The following is a 27,655-nucleotide window of genomic DNA, read 5'->3' as shown; positions in this document are numbered from 1 at the left end:
GTCCCTGGGGACCAGAGGGAGGGTCCCTCCTCCCCCCGCAGCCTCTTGGCCATCCCTGCAGCAGGGACAGGAGGCAGAACGATGCAGACCCCAGGGTAGCAGCTCGGTCACTGCAGGCTTGAGGCACACAGGAGTTGGGTGACCACAGCTTCCTGACAGCTGCTGCCCGTGCTGCCAAGATTAAGTTCCTTTGGTGCTGTCAGGCAGGCTCAGCTGTCACCCATCCCTGGAACCCTCTGACCACAGCCCCCAGGGCCAGGCCCAGCAGCTGCTCCGGGATGCTGCACAGCTCACTCCTCTGCTTTGTGGCGTTTGCAGCATCTTAACCCCAGCAATAAATCACTAAAAACTGCCCCAAAAGTGGGGCTGCCTCCCTTTTGTTGCAGTAAAAGACCAAGGCAGGGTGCAGCAGCGACCAAAACACTTCCCATCCCAATGGGGACAGAGAACCAGCCCATTAAATTATCCCTGTGGGGAACATGGCAGTGCAAATGGGACAAGTTACCCTGAGATAAGTGTAAATCTAGTGAGCTTTCTTCTGATGCATTTATTTATATCTGCTCCTGTTCAGCAGAGGGATTAATTTCTGCACTTCTGCTGCAGCTGGTAAGAGCCACATTGCAATCACTCTGTAAGAAATAAGAACCAATAAAAGCAGCAAAATGAAACCCACCAGCAGCACCAGCTGCTGCCTTCAAGCAGGGACCAGGCTGGGGTCAAGCTTGAGTTGGGTGCTGAGGTCTGGGTGTCTCCTGCAGAGACTCCACTTTGTGGCACGAAGTGAAATTGTCATCGGCAGCTGGAAATGTCCTCCATGGACAACCCAAACCAGTGGATTTTCTGCTCAGAAATGTTTCAAGCTTCTGCTTCCCTCCCAGCCAAGTGGGTAAGAGCTCTGCCAGGTGGCAGCTCTCCTCCTGAAATGGTTTCACACCCTTTTCAAAGATCCATTACAGAAGACTAAATGTTATTTAATTTGTGACTGAGGGTTGAATAAGACTCAATTGAATTCTGCCTCTTGTGAATTTGCAACAGGGAATTCTCACCTGTGATGCCAGATGAGTCCTAACTGTACCGTGTGTGAGTCAGACACTTCAACTGCTCCATTAATGACTGTTTTTAAAAAAAATGTTCCATCTTTATACGGACAGTTTCCTGCCGTGTGACAAGCTTGGCACGATGTCAAACCAAACCTTGGTCCCATGGCCAGCCCGTGCTGAGGATGAAGACGGACCTGGTGCTGCCTTGCATGCCGTGAGGGGGGGGGGGGTGCGGGTGGGGGGCTGCACCACTCCCGGGGGGTGCCCGGTTTGGGCTGGGGGGTGCGGGGTGCATCGGCCGGTGGGGTTCGGACGTTCTCTCACATCCACGCCCTCTGTCCTCTGTGTCCCACCAAAGTTTCTCTTGGAACGAAGGACAAGGAGGAGGGCGTCCAGGGGGGGCCGGGCCGCTCCTTGCTCCCCCCGGCCCCGCTCCGGAGCTGACGCCTCCCGGCACACCCGGGGCTCAGGGCAGGGGGCTCCGCCCGGGCCACTCGTGTCCCCTCAGTACCGGACTCACGGGTACCCCGCAGCGGGACCCCCGCCCGCAGCCGGACCCCTGCCCCCCCGGTTCGGGGCCGCCCCTTCCAGGGCCATGGGGGGGAGGACAAGGACGGAGCCCCCCGGGGGTCCCACGCCACCCCCCGTGGGATCCCGCGCGCACGGGGGCGGGGCCATGCCCCCCTCCCACCGGCCCCGCCCTCCCGTCGCCTCCTCCCATTGGCCGCGGCCGGGCCGGGCAGGCGGGATGCTTTGTGACGTCACGATCAGCTGTCGGAAGGTCCCGATTTGTGCGGGGGAGCGGCGGGTGCGCGGCACAATCGCCCGATTGGCACCGGCACCGGCACCGCCCCGGCCCTGCACCGCCAGGCACTACCTCAGCGCCCGCCGCCACCTCAGCGCCCGCCGCCGCACTGGGACAGGTGAGTGTCGGTCTCGGTCTCGGTCTCGGTCTCGGTCTCGGTCTCGGTCTCGGTCTCTCCCAGCGGGGTCGGGATGCGACCTCGGCGGGGACTCGGGGTCCTCCGGCGGGGGGAGTTCGGAGGGGTGGGCGGTGGTGGTGTCGGGGGGGGGCCCCACGAACCCCCCCTCGGCTGTTGTTTGTTTCTTCATCACCGGATTAAGATTCGAGGTTGGTCTCCGCGCCCATTGGCTCCGCTAGAGTGACGTCAATTAATTTGCATATGACATTGAGACGTCATACGGTTGCCCCCCCCCCCCCCCTTTTCCCGGGTTCCCCCCGCGGGTTCCGGCCGCCCTGTCCTGCCCTGACCTCGCCGAGCGCAACCGGGCCCGGGGACTTTGGGGCTCTGGGGGGTAACACTGGGGCAGAGCCGCCTGCCCGGCCCTCCGTGTCCCTGCCGTGTCCCTGCCGTGTCCCTGCCGCTGCTCGGCCCGTCCCGTCGCGCCGTGACTGTCCCCAGGCAAGCAGCGAACGCGTCTGCCAAGTGTTTGTTAGAAGCTGTTTGGGTGGGAAACGTGGCTGTTTGGAAAGGGTAAAAGTAGACTACAGGGTATCGATACTGTGCTACAGAAATAGCTACAGCCATATTTTGTGTTTAAATTACTTGTCCAGCAAGTCCTTGAGGCGTTTGAGTGCCTCCATCTTTAGACCTCGGTTTATTTGGTCAGTCCCAGCGGGTGTAATGAGAGTTGGGCGTGTACGGAGATGTTTTTATGGAGTTTTACCCTGGTGGGAGGGAGGGAGCCGGGGGCTCACCCTGCGAGCAGGTGAAGGACGCTGGCAGTGCCAGGGTGAGGTGCATCTGGTGGCATCCCGTGGTGGCATCCCGTGGTGGCTTCCCGTGGTGGCATCCCATGGTGGCATCCCATGGTGGCATCCCGTGGTGGCATCCCGCAGCACCACCGTGTCCCGGGATGCTGACTCGGGTACCACGTGTAAGGGCTGCTTTTGTTATTAGTGGTCTAAGTGCTCCTGCTTGGGGACAGCTCAGGAGTGGCCTGGAAGGTCAACTTCCTTGTGGATTTCATGCCTCTTGGCCTCAGGCTCTCAGCAGCTTGGCTGAGCCTGGAGGGCTCTGGGTACTGAGTCTGCTCTCATCTGAGGGGATCATCAGCTGATAAACTTCATGGGGTGTAGAAATTTCTTTAAAAATCCATAAGCCTGTACATCTATGTCTCTTGTGTGCAGGGGAGCTACAGCCCTGCTCAGGGAGCCAGAGGGAAGGCACTGGCACCCTGGGGTCCCACACCTTAAAATGTCTCTCTTGGGACCAGCAAAGCAACCCCCTTCTGACAGCAGCACCAGGCAGGGCTGAGCTGGGTGGCTGCCAAGGGCTGTAATTTGGCCAAAGCTTTGCTGGGGTAGGAAACCATCCCAGAAACAGGTGTTGGGCTGCAGTACAGGGCTGTGCTGTACCTTCCTTCCCACCTGGTTCAGGCTACAGAGTGCCAGGAGCAAATATTTTGTTGTGGGTTTTTTTCCTATAAAATAAATCTTTTATATTCTCCTCCCCCTTAAAAAAACCAAAACAAAACCAACCCTAAAAAAACCCAACAAAAACCCACAAAAAACCAACCAACCAACCAAAAAAAAAAAAGAAAAACAAAAAAGAAAACCAAAGCCACCCCCCCCTCCAAAACAAAAAAACAAACCAAAAACAACAAACCAAACAAACAAAAAGCCACAAAAAGCTTTCTGCTGGAGCTCACTGTCTCCATCAGGAACCCGTTGCACCAAATTGGTGCTTATCTGGCTGAACACAAAAGGAAAAATATAATGGGAGTTTTACCCCTTGAGAATAAACCGATATCAGCTGCTTGTCACCAAGCTGGAAAAACCTGAGATGTGAGCTCTTAGATAAGAGCTTTTTAGTGCTAATTGCACAGCAAATGTTGCAAGTCTCTCCCTGGCACACGTGTGGCCCCAGGGGGGATGGAGCTGGTGGGGAGTGTGGGGCTCCTGTGGTACCAAAGTCCAAGCTGGGGGTTATTTCTGAGCCTTCTGTACTTTATGGTAGATGTCCTGGTGGGGCTGCTCCCCCCTCCCTGCACGTGCTCCTGGGAATGTTGCATCTAATGCATCCCAGATAGGAAACTTCAAATATGTCACAGGACAGCTCACGGCAAAGCTGAAGCTTTCCTGTTTGCTCAGGTCCTGCCAGCCACTGACAGGTTTTCCAGGGCTCTTTGAGATGCCACCAAATAGCAGAAGGTTGGGTTTGTCCTTGGGCAAGGACCTTCCTGCAGCAGTTACACAAGGGAGCTGGTGCAGATGGGGACACCAACTCCAGGAAAAACACCCTGCCTCCCCTGTTCTGTCACCCGAGTCCACTCCTTCAGGTGGGACCTGGAGGAGCACTTGGGGACTTCAGCCCATGCTGAGCTTCTGAGCTGGCCAAGGAAAGGGCTTCCAGGGCTGGCTCACAATAAAAAGGGTTTTAGTCTGTCTGTGCCAGCAGCAGCTCTGCCCCTGTGCCCAATGCTTCCCCCAAACACAAGGCTGCTGGAGAGGTAAAGGGGTCAGCAGGAGCTGTTGTGCAGTTGGTGAGTGACCAAATGCATTAATCCAGCCCTAAAAACTGTCCTGGGCAAGCCCTGCCAGCTCTGCTCCCTTCCTCTCTGGGAGAGGTAGAGGACAACACAGAGATGCTTCAGTGCTTATTTTTTTGGGGCGATGAGCAGCCCCCTCCATCCACACCCCCCCAAGCTGCCCAGCTGATGGAACCTCTTCCTCACCTTGTGTTTCTGTATTTTGTTTAGGATTTTGGGACTTTGAGCACGGTGAGAGCAGCCTGTGAAATGCTTTTCTAATTTAAGTGAAATGAAGTGAAAATAACATTTCCTAAGCGGGTCTGGAGGAAGGCACCTGATTTGTACCTCCAACGCCTGCTGTGCTGACTGTGTTGGGGTATTCTTAGCTCTGCTGAGGAAGGACCTCTTCAGCCACTTGTCAGCAGCATCCCTCCTGCTGCCGAGTATTTATGGAAAGTTTCAGGGAGCCTGTTGCCATTTCCAAGCAGAGTTGCTGTTGTTCTTGCAGACTGTGACTTCTGGGAGCTGCCAGCCCTACCAAGCTGCAGCTCCCAGCTCCTGGCACATCCCAGGGTTTCACTGCCAATCCTTTTGCCTATTCTTAGTTCCCTGGGGTTATTTGTAGTGATGGTGACTCAGAAAACCAATTATTGTGTTGAGGTTTCTGAAAAAAAAAAAAAAAAAAAGACGACTGGCTGTGTTTATGGTTTCCTTATTTTCCTGCTTTAACTTTTAATATTTAATACCATCTGGCTGCTGAACTTTTTGGAAGGGTTCTGATAAACTTCATTCCTCTTTCCCCAAGTGAATGTCACCCATGGGCTGTCCCCTGGTGCTGGCAGTGGCCTGGGGTGACATGGGGTTGTCATGCCCAGAAAGGGGGTTTGTGGGAGGTGTCCTGGGGTGGTGACCCTGGCTCTGGTAGAGGACAGGGGACTGTGGGTGAGTGGGTGACTCCTGGGGCAGCTCAGCCTAAAGGATGTGGGCATGGGCAGTCAATCCCCTTGTGGGCTCCTCCATGGATGTGGGATGTCTGGCAGATACAGGTGGGCTGGAAGAAGGCATCAGACCCCCCACCATCCCTGGCTCCTGGAGCCAACCTCCCAGACCAGACCACTCCTCTGGACACTGGTGACAATGTTCTACTTGGGCAGCAGTGACTCAAATCCTCAGGCAGGGACACATTTGGGTCCCTTCCATCCCACAGGTCCTGCTGGTCCCAGTTCCCCAGGTGTAAATAGGACAAGTGTTTGCTGCAGGGGAAGTGCAGCCTTTCAGAAAATCTGTAGAAATTCTGAAGTGTGGTCTGCCAAGAGCTGTCCCAGACAGAGAGGAGCTTGGTGGAAACTGCAGGAACTGAGGTGGCCTCTGGGTGCTGTTGGTAGCAGCTACCAAGGAGCCTTTTGCCTCATGAAGTGTCGAGGCAGTCACCTCACTGCTCCATGATGGTGATAAAGGAGGTGATATTCCTGCTGGCTTGCAGGGAGAGTCTAGAGGGGCCCAAGGATTAATGATCATATTGGCCAGGAGCCAGTTTACCTTCTAGGGGAAATGGGAGATCCCAGATCACAACTTCACTGATGTTTCAGTACTTAAAGGTGGCTACAAAGGAGATGGAGACTCCCTGTTTACCAGGAATCCCATGGACAAGGGGCAATGGGCACAGGGTGCTCCTGGGAAGATTCTGATTGAACACAAGAAGGAAATTTTTCCCCATGAGGACAGTCAGACCTTGGAATGGTCTCCCAGTGGTGGATTCCCCCACTTTGGAAAGTTTTAAGTCTCAGTTCAATGGGGTGCTGAGACATCTCAGATAAACAATAATATTAGAAGGGTTGGACCAGAGGATCCTTGAGGTCCCTTCCACCCTGACAGTCTGGGATTCTATTTCTCACAGAATGGTTTGGGTTGGAGGGGACCTTCAGAGACTGCCTGAATCCCCCCCTCTTGCTGTGGGCAGGGACATCCTTCACTAGATCAGGTTGCTCCAAGCCCCATCCAACCTGCCCTTCAACACTTCCAGGGATGGGGCAGCCACAGCTTCTCTGGGTTACCTGGTCCCCTGTCTCACCACCCTCACTGTAAAACACTTTTTCTAACCCTGCCCTCTTTCAGTTTAAAACCCTTGACCCTTTGTCACTACAGTCCCTGGTAAAATGTCTTCTTCTTTCTCATAAGCCTTTTTAAGTACTGAAGTGCCACAGTAACATCTCCCCAGAACCTTTATCTCCAGCCTGGCTCCAGGGTGCTGCTCCAGCCCTCTGATCCCCACTGCACCCACTCCAACAGCTCCGTGTCCTGATGGGGACCCCAGCCCTGGACCCAGCACTGCAGGGGGGCTCAGCAGGACAGAAGGGAGAAGGGGACAATCCCCTCCCTTGCCCTGCTGGTCAGGCTGCTGGGATGCAGCCCAGGACACTGTTGGCTTTCTGGGCTGTGAGCACACATTGCTGATTTGTCACCCCTCCCCATATCCCCTGCTCTTAACCCCCCTCTCCCCCAGTCTGTGCTGCTGCTGGGGATTGCCCTGACCCAGGGGGACCTTGTCCTTGGCCTGGATGAACTTCATGAGGTTGACCCGGGCTGACTCCAGGCCTGCCAAGGTCCCTGTGGTGACATCCATCCCTCTGGGGAACCAGCCACACCACACAGCTCCGTGTCCTTCAGACCTGCTGAGGGTGCAGCTTGGGGATCAAGAGCCTGATCCCACCTCTTTAAACCACTGCTGCTGAGGATTTGGGAGCAGACAGGATAATGTGAGGGTGAGGATTAAAGCTTGCTGGGCTCTGGCTCCTGCCTCCACCCTGCAGGTTTGATCCTGGAGGCTTCGTGCAGGATCTGCCCAGCAGCTCCCCGAGCCTGGCCAGGGCTGACCCCATAGGTTTCAGTAAGGAACTGACATCCCCAGCTCCTGTTTGGGATCGAGGTGCCCTGGCAGCAGGAGCTTACAGGGTGAGGGTGGTGTTCCCTGAGGGGCTGATCCTGCCTGCACAGCCCAGCCCACCCCAGGGCAGTGCTGACCCCCTGGCCCACACTCCCCCTCCCCAGGTGTGGAGAGGGGGATAGCTGGGGGCTGGATTAAATTCCTAGGGGAGTGATCCATTGATATGATCCATCACCACTTCTGCTTTTGGGGGAGATTTCCCACTGCCCTTGGAGTTATCGCTGTCCCCAGCCCCCCCTGTCCTGCTGTCCCCAGCCCCCCTGTCCTGCTGTCCCCTTCCTTTCCCTCTGTCTTCCCAGCACACCAGGAGTTTTTCTGGAGCAGGGCAGCCCCTGGCAGCCCCTCTCATGGTGTTGGCTCTGCCTGACAGGACCATGGTTACCTCAGGGCTTTTCTGTATAGAGATGAACACAGTGAAGCTAAATTTTGGTGAGGGCAAAAACGAAATGAAGAACATCTGCTGGGTCTTGTGTCTTCCTGAAAGGAAAGTTATTGGATAATGTTGTCTTTGGAAAGTTCTCTGCTCTGGTGGGCCAGGCACCTCGAGGGGGGAAAAAAGGCTGAAATTGGCAGGTAGGGGCCAGTGACCATGGCAGGGCAGGAGCATTGCCAGTGTCCTCCCTAGACAGTCCCCAGCCCCACTCTGTCACCCTGGGAAGCTGCAGGGTGATGCTGGAATCAGTCTTGGCTCAGCACTTCCATCAGCCTGGGAATGCTGCAGGCAGAGCTGTCCCAGCTCAAAAAGGGCATTAACCTTCTTCTGGCCTTCTGCTGGGCCAGGGCCATGATGGCCTCAGGGACTGGAGCCTCCTGTCTTACCAGAATGAAAGAGATGCAGAGGAATTTAAAATATGCACTCTCTTCATTTCTACGTGTTTTGTTTTTCATTATCAAATTTTTAAAATGCAGGCAAACAAGCAAACAAAAAGAAAACAAATCCCACCTGGCTTCTCTGCCTTCACTGGTGTACTGAGATATGTACTTGATGAATTAGAATGTTAATATAAGACTTTTTTTTTAACAGCATCAGGGTTACCTGCCACTGTCTTAATATATAAGGAGTTGGTTCCTCCTTTCTTAGAATTGCTATCTCAAGCCTGGAGGGTTGCCAGGGTTTCCTGTCCTCATCCTTCCTGCCTGGGAGCCCAGAGACATCCCCACCTGGATGGTGGGGAAAAACATACCTGAGAGCAAAGGGGTTTGTGCTGCAATTAAATATTCAATATATATTCAATATATTGTTAGAGAAATAATACTATATAATATTAAAAGATATTTAGACATAAGGCAAGTGCTCCAGGCAGCCAGAGAGCTGCACCAGAGGCAGGGCTGTGTGCTGCTGCTGGGTGGACTCTCCTGGGTGCTCTCTGCTGGGTGCCCAGGGGAGGGTGGGTGCCCAGGGAGGTCCCATGGTAGGGAAACCCCCACTGTGCTCAGCACCCAAGGGAGCCCAATGGACCCACTGCCATTCACTGCCCTTTTCATGGTGTTTCCTTGACTCACATGGTTATGCTTTAATGCTCCAGGAAAGGGAGGATCTGGATAATTTGAGTGCCCTGTGGGGGAAGAGAGAGGCTGTGTGTATGGGAGCTGCCTTAGCTGAGAGAGTTGGAGGGGATGACTCTGCCAGCACCCCAAACCCTCCCCTCTGCTCCAGGAACCCTCGCAGGGCACAGAGCAGTGGTGAGAGGCCTCTGATTTGTGGTGAGAGGCTCCTTGAGCCTCAGCCAAGTCTGTCCCAGGCAGGACCCAGCTGGGCAGAGGGGTGTGGATGGAAGAGGTGAACCCCATGGTAGGGGGAGCAGAAAGGGAAGAGCAGGGTCTGGAGCCAGGCACAGATGTAGCCCCATGGTCTGCCCTGCACCTCTGGGGTTGTTCCCTTCAGAGCTGCTCAAGGGCCATGGCTGGGAGGGAGAGCTGCTTCATAGGATCACAGAATCACAGAAAGTGAGGGGTTGGAAGGGACCTCGAGAGATCATGGAGTCCTCCACCCCCCCTGCCAGAGCAGGGTCACCTCCAGCAGTCACACAGGGACACATCCAGGTGGGGTTTGAATGTCTCCAGGGAAGGAGACTCCACAACTTCCCTGGGCAGCCTGGGCCAGGGCTCTGTCACCCTCACAGGGAAAAAATTCTTCCTAATATTTACATGGAACCACCTATGCTTCAGTTTATAACCATTGCCCCTTGTCCTGTTGCCAGTCACCCCTGGGAAAGCTTCACTCCATCCTCCTGGCACTCACCCCTTACATATTTATAAACATTGATGAGCTCACCCCTCAGTCTCCTCCTCTCCAAACTGCAGAGCCCCTCAGCTCCCTCAGCCTTTCCTCACCAGGAGATGTTCCACCCCCTCCATCATCTTGGTCACTCTGTGCTGGATTCTTAAGCAGTTCCCTGTCCTTCTGGAACTGGGGGGCCCAGAACTGGACACAATATTCCAGATGCAGCTTCAGCAAGGCAGTGTAGGGGAGGAGAAGAACTTCTCTTGACCTACTGACCACCCCCTTATAATGCCCCCCAGGTGCCATTGGCCTTCTTGGCCACCAGGACACATTGTTGGCTCGTGCTCATCCTTCCATCCACCAGCACCCCCAGGTCCCTTTCCCCTGTGCTGCTCTCCAACAGCTCAGTCCCCACCCTGTCCTGGTACCTGGGGTTGTTCTTTCCCAGATGTAATATGCTCCAGCACTCCCCCCCTGCACCCCATGGCAGCAGAGACACAGGATGAGTCCCTAAAGCCCAGGGGATCCCACCCATGGGGAAAGGCTCCCACGGATTTTTTTTTAATTTTCTGCCTTGTGGAGCAGCTGTTGTACCTCCTGAGGCACCTAAGAGAGGGCAAATGGCACAGTGACCCCTCAAGTGTGCCTGAGCCCCAGAACTGCAGCAAGTGCCCTGGCCAGCACCCTTCCCTTCAATGGTGAGGCTGGGGAGGGCCCTTCCCTGGGGCTCTGAGCTCTTGTGCACTGTTGGAGAACTTGGTCCAGGCAGGTGTCTGGAGCAAGGCTTGGACACATTGTGCCTCCCTGTGCCTTTCCTTTCCATCTTGCCCCGAGCAGCTGGGGTTTCATCAGGGTCCCTTGCAGGCTCTGCCTCCACTTGGTTGACAGAGCTGTGAACTGGGGGGGTTGCCAGCAAAATGGACTCACAGCCATGTGCCAGGTGAGGCAGTGCCTGGCTGTCCCCTCTTCCTGCATCCAGCTCTTAATGTCATTTTAATGCTCTTTAATATCACTGGACCAAAAAGCATTTTCTCTGCACAAGTATCACTGTGCACCTTGTGGGGGTACCTGTCTGTGCATCCCTGGGAGCTTTGCAGTCATTAATCAAATCAGGGAGTCCCAACCTCTCCCTGAGCTGCAGGGAATGTGTTTCCTCAGGGATAAATCAGCAAGGAGTGTAGATGGAGCAAAGACTCTCCCAGGGCTAATATAACCCCATCCTTGTCCTACCCTGCTGCTAGGAGGTGGCAGCTCACTGCCCTTCCCTCCTGCACACTGACCAAGACACAGCCTGGAGCCAGGCACTTTGTCCCATGGCTCCCTGTGAGGTCCTTGTAAAGGTGACACAGGTGACAGTGGCATCTTTGGGGCCCTGGGGGTAGCAATGAAGTGTGGCTGCATCAGAAGAGCATCCCTGCAGGTACACACATGGTGACAGTCACAGTAATGACCTGCAGAATGAAACCAACCTCAAGCAGGTATTGGCACAGGCAGGGCTGGAGCAGAGTGCTAGTGAGGGCTTCTTGAGAGCCAGCTCAGGGAAGGGGTGGCCTGGCCATCAGTGGGCTGGTGGTGGCCTTTATGGATGGCTCGTGCCATCAGTCCTCAGGACAGCAGCATCACCCTCTTTGCTCCTGCTGCAAAGCTGCTCAGTCAGTGCCAAGGAGGCAGGTCCCAGCCTGAATGTGGGACAGTGACTCTGTACCTGAAGGGGTTCTACAAGAAAGCTGGGGAGGGAGATTTTACAAGGGCAAGTCTTGATTAGAACAAGGGGTGATGGCTTTAAACAGGCAGAGGGAGATTGTTGGACATTAGGAAGAAATTTTTCACTATGAGGTTGGTGAGCCCCTGGCCCAGGGTGCCCAGAGAAGCTGTGGCTGCCCCATCCCTGGCAGTGTTCCAGCCCAGGTTGGATGGGGCTTGGAGCAACCTGGGCTGGTGGGAGGTGCCCAGTTCCCTAGGGGGGTGGATGGATGGATGGATGGATGGATGGGTGATCTTTAAGGTTCATTCCAATGCAAACCAGTCTGGGATTCTGCCATTCTGCCCCCGCCAGCTCCAGGAGATGGGTCCCCCAGTACACACCCCCTGTGAGGAAGGGCTCAGTGCAGGTGGGAGGGTGTGGGCACCCCACCCTTCACTGCAGCTTTTTGGACACTGTGCATGATGTCTTTGCAGATGCCAGCAGCTGGGACAACATATGGCACAGATCAGTGCTGGAGCCACCTTTCCAGCATCCCCTCCATCCCTGTCCCTGGGACAAAGGAGGGTGACACTGCCAGCCAGTTCCAATGCTTTATTATTTTTCCTTTCCCTTTTACAGGCCTTTGCACTGAAGCCAAGTGAAGAACCTCAGAATTGCACTGCACACCATTTAACTCAGCTCTGGTGTCACTAGCAGTAAAGCATCTCCACCACCACTGACACCTCAAGTGCTGTTGTTTCTCTTCCTGCCTGTTTCTCCCATCTCCATACCTGGAATCCAGTCCTCAGCAGTTGCTCTGCCTCACCACCCATCCTGCTGGACTGCTCCCCACCATGTTTCAACGTATCACCAGCCTCTTTTTCAGTGACAGTACCACTCCAGAGGGTCTGGAGGAGCCCAAACCCTTTGTTGAGGAGGCGGAGGAGGAGGATGGATGGCTCATCATTGATCTTGCAGGTGAGAAAAGCAGAAGGGACTGGTTTCCCACAGTCCCTGTTGTACCTTAGCTCTGCAGAGCTGAGCAAACCCTGGGACTTGACATCAGATAAGCTTCCAGCATACATATCAGCTCTGCTCTCCATCTCTCCTCTCCTGGCCCCCTTGCCCTGCCCGTGGTGCCTAATCCTGTGGTCACCACAGCCCCTGATCTGCTCTTCCTATTTCCCTTTCCTGTCCCAGTGGTGGTTCCCAACCACGGCAGCAGCAGCTGTGTTCCTGGCTGGGACTGCTGCCTGGGAGGCTCCAGGTGCCTCCACACTGGTTTGGGACCCTGGCACATCACCAGCTTGGGGAGGTCACCCAGGGTTTTGGTTCCATCCTGCCCCCTGGGGCTCAGTGGGGAACACCACTCCACCAGCAGTGCCGTGGCTGTGGCCAAGCTGTGCCATGGGAAGCACTTTGCCTGCGGGAGGGGGATTTGGCCCCTGTTCCCCTAGGAAGCTCCAGACCCCTGGTTTTCCCTAGGTGTGGGCAGGCAGTGGTGGTCCCTGCCTGTCCCAGCTGGTGACATGCCACCAGCTGTCTGGCCATGGTTGGGTCATTTGAGTCCCTCAGGGGAGCAAATCTCAGCTCCAGAGAACTTCTCTTTCCAAGTTATTCCCAGTGCCCACTCCAACAGCACTCAGACAAGGGATGTTTGGATGTTTGGTGCAAAGTCCCTGTGTCTAGAGAGCCTTCATGGGTTCCCCATTCCCAGGGGTGGAGACAATCCTCTGGAGCCCTGTTTGAGTCCAGACAATCCTCTGGAGCCCTGTTTGACTCCAACCAGGCGGGTCAAATTCCTTCTGTGCCAAGAGCTTCTCCAGCTCCATTAAGATCTTGGCATTGCTATTGTGGAGTGGATGACTCAACCAATTGCAATGATAATTTTATGACCTTTTGCTTGCAAACAGAGCAGCAAACTTAAACAAGCCTGCCTGTCCAGTCCAGGAGCTCCTCTGTGGCCGTGATCTGTTTTTCCAACCCCTGGTTAACTCTGGTGCCCCAGCCCACGGGACCACAAATGTGTCCTGCAGGTTTAGGAGGAGGTTTTGTCCTCCTTCTTGCAGGCATCTGTTCTTTGAGCATGCACTGAGCAGAGCTCATTTTCATAATATGAGTCATTCATTAGGGCTTTTCCTCCACGCAGTGAGCTGGGGGGGGACAGAAGCATGGACAAGCCTGGGATGGGGGACAGGAACAGCCCCGTGCCTGGTGGGAACACTCTGGATGTGGATGGGGTGTGTGGGGATGTGCAGCCATGGAGGATTCCCTGTCCTTGGGGCTCTCTGGTGGTTACCTGGGGAGGGTGACAGCAGTGACATGGGAGGGGGCTGAGAGCAGGGGGGTCTCTGGAGCAAAGGACATGGAGCTGCCACGTGTTAGGGCCAGCTGGTGCAGCTGCAGCATGTCCGTGGCAGGAGCCAGGAGTTTCCTCAGACAGAAACTCTGGGCAGTGCCCTGATCCCTGGGTCTGAGACTGCAGCTGACCCAGGGATAACTTTGGTACAAAACACTCCCATTTTTTTTCTGATCAAGCAGGCAGGCTCTGGGTGCAGAGCCAGCTTTCAGCAACGTGTCTGCCTGGAGCCTGCCACCCTGCAGCTAATCCTCACTGGCCCTACTGCTGCCTTTTCCATAACATTCCCTGGCCAGTGAGGGACTGATTTATTTCAGCCCTATTTCTGAGGCTGGAGTTATGCAAAGCACTTTAAAAATGAAACTGGCTCCCATCCTTCACCTTCAAGCCACAGCAGCTGGCAAGCATCTCACAGCCTGGCTCCCTCCCAGCAGTGGGGCAGCCAAACCAGCCTCCAAAATTGTTCCCTCTCAGCCAGGCCTTTGAGCCACACATTGCAAAATGCACCTGAATTTACCACTTCTCCCAGGAGCGTTTCAGATTCCCCTCTTGCTCCATTACTCAGCCAGGCTCTGCTGAGCACCTGGGGAGGGAGCAAAGAACATTTCCTTGTGGTTGGTGATAGAGCTGGAAGTCACCCCAGGCTTTGGGGTCCTGGAAATATTCCTTGTGACTTTAAAAACCACCTTTGGCAGGGGCTGGGGACAGGAAACCATGGGTGGCTGGGACAGGGTTCAGCAGCTCTGTTGTGGGAGTGCTGCTGGAGCAGGAATGCTCCAGCCAGGCTCAATGGCTGTCTCCAGGCTGACAAATGATGTCCAGCCCAGCATGTCAACAACTATAAATAGCTTGATATCTACTGACCTGGAGAACGATGGTCTTCTGTTTGCAAGGCTAATTGTGGCCTGCCCTAAGCCCTGGGCTGGGGCAGCCTCTGCAGGAGGAAAACAGTGCTGGTTTCCTCCACTTCTGATTTCTCCTGCACCCTCAGCTGCTGGGTCAGATAGAATCATCATAGAATCATGGAATTGCAAGGATTAAAAAGCTCACCCATCCCACCCCCTGCCATGGTCAGGGACACCTCCCACAGCCCAGGTTGCTCCAAGCCCCATCCAACCTGGGCTGGAACACTGCCAGGGATGGGGCAGCCACAGCTTCTCTGGGCACCCTGGGCCAGGGGCTCACACGTGTCCATACAGACACTGTACTGCACCCCAACCACCCTGAGACCACATCCCTTGAATCCCCCTGATGAGGCCAGGAGCAGATCCAAGTTATCCCCATGAGCCCAGTGTTAGGTGCTCTTGTAACACAACCAATAATTCCCAGCTCAGGCAGCCCAGAAAGGCACCAGCCCAAGTGCTGCTGCTGGGTGGAAGTGAGGCAAGGAAGGTGAGAAATGCTGGGATGTTGGAGAAGTGTGGAGGGCAGCTCCTGGAACCCCGACCCAAAACTCAGCCTCTAATGGACTGAAGCTGAAAGTGCAGCAATAACCTTTGCTGAAGAATTTATTCCCCTGGTTTATTCCAGGGAAAAAAAAAGAAAAGAAAAAAAAAGGTGTGAACTGTTTGGTGGGGGGTTTTTTTTGTTTGTTTTTTGTTTTGTTTTGTTTTGTTTTTTTTCTCTCTGTCCTTGGTTTCGATGTTTGCAAAGTGCCGGGTGGGGTTTGGAGTTGCTGCCGTTCTTCCGGAGGGGCTCGGCTCAGCTCAGGTGCTCTAAGAACAGGCAAGAGCAGCGTTTCTTGCTGCCTCGATTTATTTCTTCGTTTTGAGAAGAAAAAAAAAACAAAAAACCAAACCCCTGATGGTTTACCCCCCCGCCCTTTTTGGTTAAACTGCTTAACCAGAGCCATTTCCATCTCTTGCAGGCTCGGCAAGGCCAGAGCTGCCCCATTGTGCAGGGTGCTGGTGGGGGTGCAGCTCGGGGGGGGGGGTTTCTCCCCTCCAGGTCCCGCCGGGGCCGTTCCCGTCTCCGGTGATGGTGGTGGGGGGTGTCTCTCGCACTAATGATGCCCCTTTCTCTCCCCCCTCCCCTCCCCACTGTACATGGTATGTGTGTGTCCCCGCTGCTGTGCCCCGCATGGCTCTGTACCCCCCGCCACCCCCAGGCAGCCGTGCCCGTCCCAGCCCAGCCCGGCGAGCGGCTCCTGGTGGTACCGGGCGTTCGGCGCGATCCCGCCCGGCACCCCCCGGTCCCCCACCGCCGCCCGCCGCTTCCCCAGCTCCGGCTGGTCCCTGCTTGATGGATGAGAGTTGGTTTGTCACCCCTCCCCCCTGTTTTACTGCAGAGGAACCAGGCCCCGGCGATGTGGGGAGCAGCCCCATGGAGGACCTGCTCATCGAGCACCCCAGCATGTCTGTCTATGTCACCAGCACCCTCGAGGTGGACGGGGAGGGCCCCGAGGATGATGCTGCCGGGTGAGTATGGTTGGGGATGCTTATCAGGGGCACCCGCTGGGGGACCAGTGTGGGGGGGTCAGTCCCCCCATCCCAAATCACTGCCTGTGCCTGGGAGTGTTTTGCCCACGCTGCCCGTGGACAGAGAGGGGCTGTGGGGGACCTCAGTGTCCCCATGTCCCCCCTCAGGGAGCACCCTGCACACCCAGCGGGGTGCCCTGGCCAGTGTCCTGCAGGGGTGGCAACCTCCGTGCCATGAAATGCTCTGCCAAGGGGATCTCAGTGCTGTGGTGAGAGCCATGGGTGTAGGACCCTGAGCTGGGCTGAGGTGGGAGATGGCTGCATCCCCCTGCCTGGCCCTGAGCAGGCAAGGCCCTGTCCCCCTGCCCTGCTGTGACCACTGTGATGATGTTTCCTGTCACCTGTCCGGGGGGGGTTGTGCAGGTATGGTCCAAGCCAAGCAAAGCAGCAGCATAAGGTGGATTTTGGCCACAGTGATCCCCCCAAGACCCCTGGCTCTCCCAGGCAGGAGGGTGCAGCAGCCACCCCACCTCCTCTCTTGGCTCCATGCTGGCCCAGCACAGGGCGGTCCCAGTACTGTGGGGGAGTAGGATGCCACCTGCCATGGATGCAGACGGTTCTGCCTGCCCCAAAATCCATCTTAGTGTGGGAAGAGGTTGAACAGAAATGCCCCACATGGCCCCACCATCATCTCCTAGCCCAGGAGCTGTGGCTTGTAGCCCCGGCTCCTCTTCCCCATGGCTACAGCTGCCCAGGGAGCTCTGCCTCCTCCCCTGGCTGCCCCACAGCACTGGGAAAGCTCTGGCTTTGTGTCTGCTCAGCCCTGCTGGTGCCAGCTGAGCATCAGGTCCCACCCTGCCCCAGGTCCCAGCTGCCTCCAGCATCTCCTCTGGGAGCCCCACACTGGGGCAAGGAAGGAGGAATTGCCTCCCTCCCTGGTGCAACATGGATGTTCATACAAGAATTTGGGGTTAACCTCCCCGTGTGCTAGAGAACACCCTTCTTCCAGGGCTTGTGTCTTTGCAAAGTCTCCCTGACAGCCACAGCTTGATCCAAGACAAGAGGGCACAAGAGGTCTCAAGTTGTGCCAGGGGAGGTTTAGGTTGGACATTAGAAAGAATTTCTTTCTGGAGAGGGTGATCAGGCATTGGAATGGGCTGCCCAGGGAAGGGGTGGATTCTCCATCCCTGGAGATATTTCAAAAGAACCTGGATGTGGCACTCAGTGCCATGGGCTGGGAACCACGGGAGGAGCAAGGGTTGGACTTGATGATCTCTGAGGTCCCTTCCAACCCAGCCAGTTCTGTGATTCAAGAGCTGCAGAGGAATCTCAGCACTGGAGAGTGCAGGAGAGAGGACAGGAAAGAGTTAGGAAAGTTAGGAATGGGCCGAGAGACCAAATGGGTCCCAAGTGGGATGGGAATGGGGCTGAGCTTGGGTTTCCCTCACTGGGGGGGTCTGCAGGGACAGGGGGTGCCTGGATTCACCCTGGGTGCCCTGGAGCCACCCATGGCAGAGCCCGGTGGGGCAGGAGGGGGCCGGGGCCCTTCTGGGGGCACAGCACTGATGAGGAGGGGGTTTGGAGACCCCTGTCCCCTTCCCACCCGGGTGGCCAAGGGGCACTGACAGCCGCTCTCTCCACAGGGAGGTGCCGGAGCCGCAGCTGGAGCGGCACATGGGGCACCACAACCGCTCCCTCTCGGTGAAGGCCGCCATCCTGGAGAAGGTGGGGCAGGCGCGGCGGGTCCAGCGGGCCCGGCAGCGGGCAGAGAGGCCGCGGCTGAGCCAGAAGGCCCTGCAGAGGCAGAACCGGGCCCTGCAGCGCCCAGCACGCCGGGCCGGGCAGCACCCCGGCACCTTCCTCCATCAGCCCTGCCAGCGCCACTGCAACTACTGACCCAGCGCCGGCCCCCAGCGCCGCCGGGCGCGCCGGGCTGCGGGCTCACCCCACGTCCCCACACCCGCACCCCCGGCCCCCCACTCCCCATCGCCCGTCCCCCTTCCTCCCTGCTCCCCTTGCCCCCAGCGCCGGCCAGGCCGAGATCCCCTTGGAGCCGCCGGCATGGGGGAGGCCATGTTGCTCCCTTGGCCCTCTCAGCCATGCCAGCCTTCACGTGGGAATATTGGTTATTCCTGGTGAAATCGCCCGTTTCCGAAAGCCAGAGCTGAGCCTGTTTGTCCTGACGAGCCTGTGACATCAGTGCCTTTCTTCCCGTGACGCCGTGACTCCAGGTACAGCCAGACTGGGATGTCACACGCAGAGACACTGAGCGGGTGTGGGGAGAGCAATGAAGCAAAAAGCTTTGGGACTTTTAGGAAAATCTCATCCACGACACTAAATAATGCTTCCTCCCCCCAAAACCAGCAGAAGCACCTCCCCCCCCTTCTCTCCTTGATTTCTTAATCCCATTTTTACCATAATAGGACAAAAAAAAAAACAAAAACCCACTGGCAGTCCCAAAAGGGCTTGCTGTGGGGGTGAGAGCTGGTGGAAACCTTGGTGGCAGGGTCAGCTCTGTGGCTTATGGTGGCTCGTGGTGTTTTTTTTTAAAACCTTAAAAGCAAATCTCAGGAAACAAAGCACCATCCAGCCAGACCCCCTGGCAGTGTCCACCCTGGAGCCAGCACAGTGTCACCACCACCCAGCTGAGCCCTCCTGGAGCCACTCATCTGCCCAGGCCCCACCTGCACATACGTATGTACATAAATGTGTATGTATGTATCATCCTATGTACCCCTGTGCTTGGGAGAGGCACCGTGGAAGCCAAGAAGCATCATCTGCCTGGTGTGAACCTCAGGAGGGGAGTGGATGCAAGGAGCTGAGCAGCTCCCCTGAGCTGGCAAAAAGGATGTTGGAGCTGGTGGTGAAGGGATGGCAAAGAGGAGGCTGGAGGGAAGAGGCTGAAGAAAAAGCAAAGATGGAGCTGGGAGCAGCTGTGAAGGGGCAGGGCCAGGCAAGAGGATCGCTGGCAGTGGAGCTGTAATGGGGCTGCCTTCTTCCTCCACTAAAAATTGCACCCTTTCCTCTGAAGAGCCAAATTCTGTTATGAGTAAAGCTGATTTTTAATACTGTCCCCTCCCCACCCCATGATGAATTTGCTCTGCCTGTCAAGGGACATGCTCCAGACTTTCACTGTCCCCAGCACCAGACAAGGTGTCTCCAAACCCAGAAGAAATTTGCTGATTTTCCCCTAAGTTCCCTCCGTTTAGGGACAGGTTTTATACCTTGTGCCCCAGAGGACATGTGGACATTGCATCCTGCTTGTGCCAACCCAAAGCCAGGATTCCCACCCTCTGAGACAAAAATACCCTCACGATCCCTCCCAAAAAATGCTGATTTCACAAGAGTTTCTTCCATTCATCGTGTTACATCCCTTAACATCAGCTTGGGACCTAGGTGGAAGGAATCATGGTAAACCCAACCTCAAAACAGCTGATATTGATTTAATTTTTTTTTTTTACATGAAATTAAAAACAAAACAAAACCTCTTAAGAGCACCAGCTGGGGATCTTGGGCTGCAGCGTGGATCTTTCACTCCAACAGCACGGCGTTCCAAACAAAAAATGGAGGATGAGTTCTCACAAAATGAGGGAAGAAATAATTTCAAATACCTCTTTTCAGTTTTTCCCTTTCAGTTCTTCCAGGCTGGCTGCTTGTTTCAAGTCCTTCCAAGACCTGGTGCCCTCATCACCTGAGGGATGTGATGTGAGCACGGCGGTGGCTGCTGTGCTGGTGGCAGTTTTGGGCTGTGTTCTGCCACACTGGTTTGTCCCAGTGCTGCTTCAGCCTTTTGGTGAATCTGGTGGCACCAGAGCTGATGTTTCACAGCTGGTGGTTTATCAGCAAAGAATGCCCTGAGGAACCCCCTGGCCCTTGGCATCATCTCCCACCACTCCTTGGGCCTCACTGCTGAACCCAGGACCATGCTGGAGATTGTTCTGCTTTGTCTCTGGTGTCTGCTTGGTGAAGAGGCTGATGACTTCCTGACTCCAGGGGAATGTTTACATCCTTTGGCTTCCCAGGCTTCACGTGAAATGCCTTTTTCCCACCTTGAAGTGCTGCCTGGTGCAAAGTGGGGGCATGGTAATCCTAGGGAGGTTGGCAAAGGCAGGGGTTGTGCCCAAGCTCTCGGGTGCCCAGGGGGTGGCTGATGCTCTGCTGCCTTCCCTCTGCTGCTCTTTTCCACCTTGCTGGGAGCTGTGCTCTGTGACCAACACCATTAGAAGTATTTTCTCTCTCCCCCAAACACATATCAAGAAGTGGACAAGCAATGTCCTCCCAGCTCATGCTCCATTGCAAATTCTCCTTCAGCACATCTGAGATGCTGCTGAGGATGCTCCAGAGCACTCCTGAAATCAGAGTCTGGCTGTGACAGTCCCCCCCCTCCACAGCTCCTGGCAGAAGATGAGCTGGGAACAGCATCCCCAGGGCACATCCTGACACCTCTCACCTACCAGCCTTCCCAGGCTCACACGGTACCCCTGGAGAAGAAACCCTCAGTGAAATCCCCTTCTGTGTCCCACTCATCCCTCAGGAGCCTGAAGCCCTTGGCCCTGCTCCCGGGGGGCTCAGCACCCATTTCAAATGGCTGATTCCGTCCCAGTTTTCAGAAGTGAATGCAAACTGTTTCCTTTTCCTGTCTTCTTTCCGTGCCAGTCTGAGACATCTTTCACCACACTGTGCCCAGCCAGCACAGGACATGAAGCAGAACTATTATCACACTTCATATAAAGAGTATGTTTATAAAAGATTAATAAATTATTAATAATGTTTTCATGAAGAGGTTAATCCCGAGTCCTAGCATCCCACAGGTCCATGGAGCACACTTACCACATCTTATGGGCTCCTGTGACCCCTGCTCTGTTGTTTGCACACTTGCTTGTATATTAACATCTAATAATCACCTATTAACCCCCTGCAAAGCCACTGTCACCCCACCAGTGTGACCAACCCTTCTTGTGCAAACTGTGCTTGCAGCAGCCCTGCAATGCTCCTCTCCTGCCCAGCCCTGAGCACAAGACCTGGCCTGATACCAAATCTCCTGCCCAGTGTGACCAGAGCAAGAAAACCTTTACACCGAGGTCCTGAACCTCCTTGAATCTTAAAAAAAATGAAAGGTGCTTAAAAACTGACAACTTTTCCTATGTGTGCACGCATGTGCATGTGTAGATATTTTGCAACGTGCTGTGGGTGTTTGGTAGGTTGTTTTGGGGTGTTGGGGGGTTTAGTTCTTTAAGGGCATATTGGGATTTTGTTGGGGTTTTTTTGCACCCAGTTATTTCACTCTGTGAGTAGCTCCGGGTGGGAAGATGAAGCAAACCTGGCCCTGGCTGGCAGGGAGGCCCCGGGCCGTGTCCTGCTTGGATTCCTGGGATGAGGCTTGCTTCCTTTTCCTTGCTTGTGCAGGGGGATATTACAGCATGGACTCAGGGACAAACAAATATGCTGGGGTCTTTAAAAATGTGTATTTTCTGGGCTTCCCTCTTTGGATGTTGGGTTTGTTTCTGCCTGTGAGTTTGCTGGTGCTGAAGGATGTTGCAGAGAGGTGTCTGAAGGCTTTGGTGAGGGGCTGTGCAGGCTGCTGCTTCTTGGTAGAGCTGCAGGATTTGATGCTCCAACAAAATGCCTGCCTGGAAAAGGAGCCGAGGCCACTTGGAGTGAAACCATCCCTGAGCAGCAGCCCCTCTTCATCTGCCATGTCCTGAAAATTCACCTTACAGCTGCAAGAACGTGGCTGGTCCCTCTTTGGGCTTCTCTGTGAACGACCAGGTACAGATTTTAAGCACTGATTCCCTGAGGATTTGGGAAGTGAAGCAGAGCTGTGTGTTCTGCATCAGCCACAGCCACATCCCTGGGATCAGAAGGCAGCCAGGATGGACAAAGCTGTCAGAGCAATCACATGGAGAAATGCTGATGCAGGCACCAGGCAGATTTGTGGGAGGAAATTTTTGTTGCAATGAAAGCAGAAAAAAAAAAAAAGAAAAAAAAAGAAAGGAAAAAAAAAAAAAAAAGAAAAAAAGGAAAAATTCCCTGATGGAGAGACCTGGGCAAGTCTCTGCTCAGAGAACACCAGCTGGGCCAGGCAGCTCCCCAGCCCTGCCCTGGAATCACAGCAAGGAGTGGGCAGGGACGGGCAGGATGGGGCCATGGGACAAGGCTGGACAAGGCAGGAAAGATCCTTCCCACTGCTCAAAGTCTCCTTGGTGTAGGGGATCTCTGAGCAGGCAGGAGAGCACTGGGGGAGCACGGGGCAGCCTGGCTCCCTGCCAGCACGATGGATGAATCCCTGCACTGAAGCCTCCCCAGCCATCAGGACAAGAGCAGGAGAAGCAGCCCCAGGAAGAGGTCTCTGCTCAGGAGATGGAACCCAGATGACACCAGGACACGTCTAAAGCCCCTGTGTCCCCCCTGCCACCCACCTCCTGGGGCAGCTCCCCACCAGTTGGTGGCCTTGGTGTGGCCACAGCACACACAGGAACCTCTCCAGCAGCCACAGCAAAGTCCTTTCACCCAAGTTTGGCTCTTGCCTGCACTGCAAGGCTGGAGGGAGCTGCCAGGGGAGGTGGGGCAAAAGTCCTTGTCACCTGAGGCTGGTACCAGCACCCAAAAATGTGCTTTCAAAAAACCCCTCTGCTGTAACAGCTCTAGCTGGAAGGAAACTGATTCTTTCCATGGGAATCAGCTTTTCTTTTTCATACCATGAAAGCCTGGCTCATCCCAAAGGCCACCACCATGGCAGTCCTCACTCTTCCTTTAGGCATGTTTCTAATCAGCTGATAATTTTACATTTACATCTTACTGATACATTTTCCTAGTCCAGTCAATCTCACCGAGGAGAAAAAAACCCAACCCTCTAGGTGTCCTGTCATATCAGTCAGAACAAAAAAAAAAAAAAAGAAAAAAGATGAAAAAATGCTCCAGTGAGGTTCTGGACTTGAAGCCCACCGCTTTTTAATTACTTCTGGGGAGGATAAATGTCAGCTCCAGTGCCCTGCATAATGTGGAAATGAAATTTCGGGTGAATTTATTGAAAAATAAGTGAGTCCCCAGAGATCAAATCAAATAACAATCAGAAAATGGCCAGTAAAAAGTGATAGGACACCTGGAGTGAAGAAAAAGGGTTCTCAGTATCTGCCTGTTGGTGCCTGGCAGTGCTGAGCCCCCTCCCTTTGTGCTGGGGATGAGGTGATGGCAGCTCCTGAGTCTTCCCCCTCTGTCCAGGTTTAAAACAAGAGGCCACTTGTGTCCAGCTGGTGCCACGGGGACGTTTTGGCCACGAGGGATTCTCAGCATCCACTGTGCCCACAGGTGGCCCAGCAGCACCTCCAGTTTCTGTTCCTCCTCTGCTGTCTGCACTCAGCTGCTGGTGCTGGGAGGGACCTGGCAGCACCCCAGCTTCCCACCAAGTCCTGGTGACCTCCTGGGCAAAGCTGCCCACGGGGACCTGAGCCCCAGGACAGACACCACGCTGGTGGCCTCTCCACCATCAGGCCAGCTGGTGACATTAAAGGGCCTTAAACGAGGTTGATGAACTCGGGGCTTATCTTCTTCAGGTGGAGCTTTCCATCTCTGCCCATATCTCTCAGATTTGCTCGATACAACAGCAAAGTCATCAATAATTTCCTGGCATCCTCAAGGGCTCAGTCCCCATCCCATTGACAGGACCAGAGCAGCTGCCACAGGTTGTGTGAACATGGAGGCAGAAACTGGGGAAACTGGGGGAAAGGCTCTGCCCCCAAGTCCCTTTTTTGGCCAGAGGTGTTCTCAAACCTGGTGGAGACTCCTTCTTGACTGCAGGATGCCAGTGGCAGTGGGACACCCATCAGCCATGAGCTCCAGACACAGCTTGGGCAGGAAATGTCCCCATGGCTGCCCCTTTCATGCCCTTCACTGATGCATCATCCAACAGCCTTTCCTTTTCCTCCTTAACAGAGATCCATATTGTTCACTAAACCCATGCCTCTTCCCTTAGAAGGACGAGGATGACCAAGATGAGCAGCTCCATGTAACAACAAGGATGGCTCTTACATGTGGTAGTTTTAAAAATTCTTTTTTACAGAGAGGTGACACATAGGTCTGTCCCCAGTCACTGGCTCTGACCTAACCCCTCCTGGGGTTGATTTTCCAGCCCTGTACTCCCAGCACATCCAAAGCTCCATTTGAAGGATGCTGCCACGTGCCCCAGCGCATGAACACTCTTGCAAATGGAGGGCAAAGCAGCACAGCAACTACTGAAAGTGTAGTTTAAAAATGAGCTGCCTGGGAGAGCCCGTGGCTTCTTTCACATTCACCTTGTGCATCCCCGTCAGAGGAGCAGGGAGCAGCTGTGCCCAAATCTCACTGAAATCCTCCTCTCAGTTTGGTATCGGCACAATGATGTTTTGGGGAAATCTGGGGGTGAGGGGAGAGCACAGATGTTACAGTAAAATAGTAATATTGTGTCTTGTATCATAAACATATCCTTAGGGAAGCACTGAGCACTGCAATATTTTATTTGTATGTATCAACCCGAGGTATTCTGCTTGTCAGACATTCAGGCCCATAATCCACTTCCATGCTGGGCTGACTGTACATGTGCCTTTCACCCTTTGTCATGGTTTTTTCATCTTTTTTTAACACAACTGCAGAACTTGAATCAATCAGTGAACTATACAGCTACAAGTCCTATGCAAGTGATGACTGGGGAGTCAGTTTTTGGTATTTCTGTGTTTCTATGTTGCTTTTAGCTACCAGGATTTCCAGAGAAACCTAACAGGATTAATGACCTGAAAAGCATTTAGCTTTTTTTTTTTTTTTTTTTTTTTTTTTTTTTTTTTTTTTTAAGCTAAAAATCCTTTAGCATTTTAGATGTTAAAGCTCTTAGGCAGCTTTGGAAAGCCCAGCCTAACCCCCAACTCCTCACTGGGGTGTGTGTAGAGACTCAGCAGCAGCAAAGCTTGGCAAGGACAGGAGGCCTGTTCAGTAGCTGGTGTGTCCTTTCCAGAGAAAGGGAGAAAAGTGGGAAAGGTTGCCTTAAGCCTGCCCTAAAAACGTGAGGGAGCAGGATACTGCCCCAGCACCACCGGGGCAGAGCAGCCCCTGGTTTGCCCAGCCCGGTGTTGCAGAGACCCCACGGCCCCAGTGCCCACCAGCAGCTCCTGTGCTGCTGGATGCCTTACAGCAGTGGGACAACAAACCCCCTGGAGATTGAGAAGAGGGGTAAAAAAAAAAAAAAAATAAAAGAAAGAAAAAAAAGCCCCACATTTTATTACATCACTTCCTATGCTGTAGGACTGAATCCTCGTCCAAACCTCGAAGTAACAAAATGAGTCTTTGTTTTCATGTGTGTGTGTTATGTGTTCAGTGGGTATAAGCAAGGTTAGTAGGGGAAGGGTGTCTACTTGTAGGAAGTTGTTTAAACATTTGCTGTGTGTCAACAGACTGAAGGACATGACTGCCTGGAATATGTTATGTGGTGTGGGTGTGTGTATGTGACCTGGTTTTGGTTGTTAGGTTGTAATGCTGTCTTTTGACTGAGAAAAAAAAATTAATATAAAGAATAAAACACAAGAAATAAAAAGAAAATATATTTAAACTCCTATTTTATGTGTACTCTTCTAAAGCCTGCAAGTAAACCTGTTTGCAAAAAGTGTTGGTGTTTAAAATAGGCTTTTAAATTCATGCTGAAGAGACAGAGGCCTCTTCATTCCAGAGGGAGGATGAGAGGCACAAATTGAAGTGAAAACAGACCAGAAATCCCACTTAAATGTAAGAAAATGTAAGGGTAATTGGCTGCAGGAGCAGGTCGCCCTGTGAGGCTGAGGAGTCTCCATCCCTAGAGGTACCCAAAATAAAAGTGGGCAGGGATGTGAGGACGGGACAGGGCAGCTCCCCCAGCAGAGCAAAGCCACGGGAGTTCTGGTGTTCACTCAGCCACCCCCAGCTGGTGGCAGAAGCACCTGAAGGAATCATTGGGTGAGATTTCAAGAATAAAGAAATAGGTAAGACTGAGCTTTGACAACCCTTTGCATGGGAACACCTGAGTTTCAAGTGGGAAACAACATCCAGGGTCACTTGGGCTGGGCTGGACCTCAGGAGGTTTTCAGTCCAACCTCCTGCTCACAGAAAGGTAAATACTGAATCCAGACCATGTTGTACAGGGCTTTGTCCATCTGATTCTTTAAAATCTCAGAGATTTTTTCAATCTTTGAATTTTTCAATCTCTGAACCCTGGTCCAGTGCCCAGTTGTCCCCAGGGAGTTGTTTTTTTGTTTTTTTTCCAGCCAGAACCTCCTCTCTTTCCATCTCAGTGGTGTCCCCTCCTTCCAGTACCCACTTCCTTAAGAGCCTGGCTCCACCTCCTCCTCCAGTACCTGAAAGGATGAGGAACCCATCTCCCACAGCCATCACAGTGGCCCTCTACATTATCAACATCTTTCTTGTGTGCACAGGGGGGGGATTAGTGGAAAACAGGTGATAATATTCCAGATGTGGTCTACCAAGTGCCAAGAAACAAGGACCAGGCTCAGAGTGCTCAGGCTGCAGAGCTGCTGCTCAGCCTCTTTCTGCCAAGTGCATCAGTACAAGGGTCCTTGGCTCCTCTCAAGGCTCCTTCCCAGCTGTAGCATCTTGCACTTGTCCTTTTCTAAGGTCCATGTCCCTGGGAGCAGTGACCCTGTCCTCAGGCTCAGCCACTTCCCCCAACATAGGGGAAAACCTGAGTGCATCCCCTCCCTGCCCCTGGGTTACTGGTACAAGGACCTTGAATGTGAAGATGACTTCCCCGTTTTGTCCCAACCAGGGGTCCTAAGAGCCCTTCCCAGCTGAGCACACACAGCAGTGATGGGGCCTGACCCAGTTGTAGGACACCAAAGAGCAAGAGCACAGCGGGGCCTCCCCCCAACCCACCATGGCCTTGGCAGCCCTGCCTTGTCCTCAGCACAAACTGGCACAGAGAATAAAACCCATTTTGTGAACTGGCCATGGAACAACCTGGGTTAAAAACCATGAGGTGAATGGAGCAGCAAACCCAGGCAGTGTCAGAAACCCCATCCCAGTGACCGTGTTGGTCTGTGAGAACAGAACCAGTCACCATCTGCAGTCCCACATGTCTGCAAACGTGCTGGTTTGGACCCGTGCTCCTCCAGGAGTGCAGATTGTGCAGAAACCAACCCCATCCTGACCCCCAGGACACAAGGGAAGTGAAAGCCCTGGGGGCTGCAGAGGGGACAGGAGGAGGTGGCTGTCCCCTACCAGCAGCAAACTGCTCCCCTGCAAAGACACAGGATGTCCCAGCTCTGTCAGGGAGGACTGCAGGCATCTTACCCTGAGCACAGATTGGTGATTTATGTCATTAGGTGACAATTTATCACTGAACCCCAGACTGTATGAGTTGAAGGGGACCTTAAAGCTCCCCCAGTGCCACCCCTGCCATGGTCAGGGACACCTCCCACAGCCCAGGGTGCTCCAAGCCCCATCCAACCTGGGCTGGAACACTGCCAGGGATGGGGCAG

The 27,655-nt window shown here is 54.2% G+C and overlaps 1 protein-coding gene across 5 annotated transcripts; it reads left to right on the top strand.

The window, feature by feature from the left end:
- The first annotated feature begins 1,781 nt into the window (after positions 1 to 1,781).
- On the top strand, positions 1,782 to 25,743 carry TP53INP2 (tumor protein p53 inducible nuclear protein 2). 5 transcript variants are annotated; one of them, XM_071759889.1, is made up of 4 exons: positions 1,782 to 1,963; positions 12,027 to 12,365; positions 15,854 to 16,163; positions 17,807 to 25,743. In XM_071759889.1, exons 2-4 carry the CDS (start codon positions 12,242 to 12,244, stop codon positions 18,057 to 18,059), a joined length of 687 nt encoding a protein of 228 aa, XP_071615990.1. In that variant the 5' UTR covers positions 1,782 to 1,963; positions 12,027 to 12,241; the 3' UTR covers positions 18,060 to 25,743. The 5 variants fall into 5 exon arrangements, with proteins under 5 accessions (XP_071615990.1, XP_071615993.1, XP_071615991.1 ...); XM_071759892.1 differs by having other exon boundaries at positions 1,786 to 1,963; positions 16,034 to 16,163; XM_071759890.1 differs by lacking the exon at positions 1,782 to 1,963 and adding an exon at positions 2,257 to 2,464.
- Positions 25,744 to 27,655: the final 1,912 nt, after the last annotated feature.

The sequence above is a fragment of the Heliangelus exortis genome, chromosome 16 (assembly GCF_036169615.1).
Source record: "Heliangelus exortis chromosome 16, bHelExo1.hap1, whole genome shotgun sequence".
Classification (NCBI taxonomy): domain Eukaryota; kingdom Metazoa; phylum Chordata; class Aves; order Apodiformes; family Trochilidae; genus Heliangelus; species Heliangelus exortis.
This window is presented reverse-complemented; position numbering and strand designations above follow the sequence as displayed.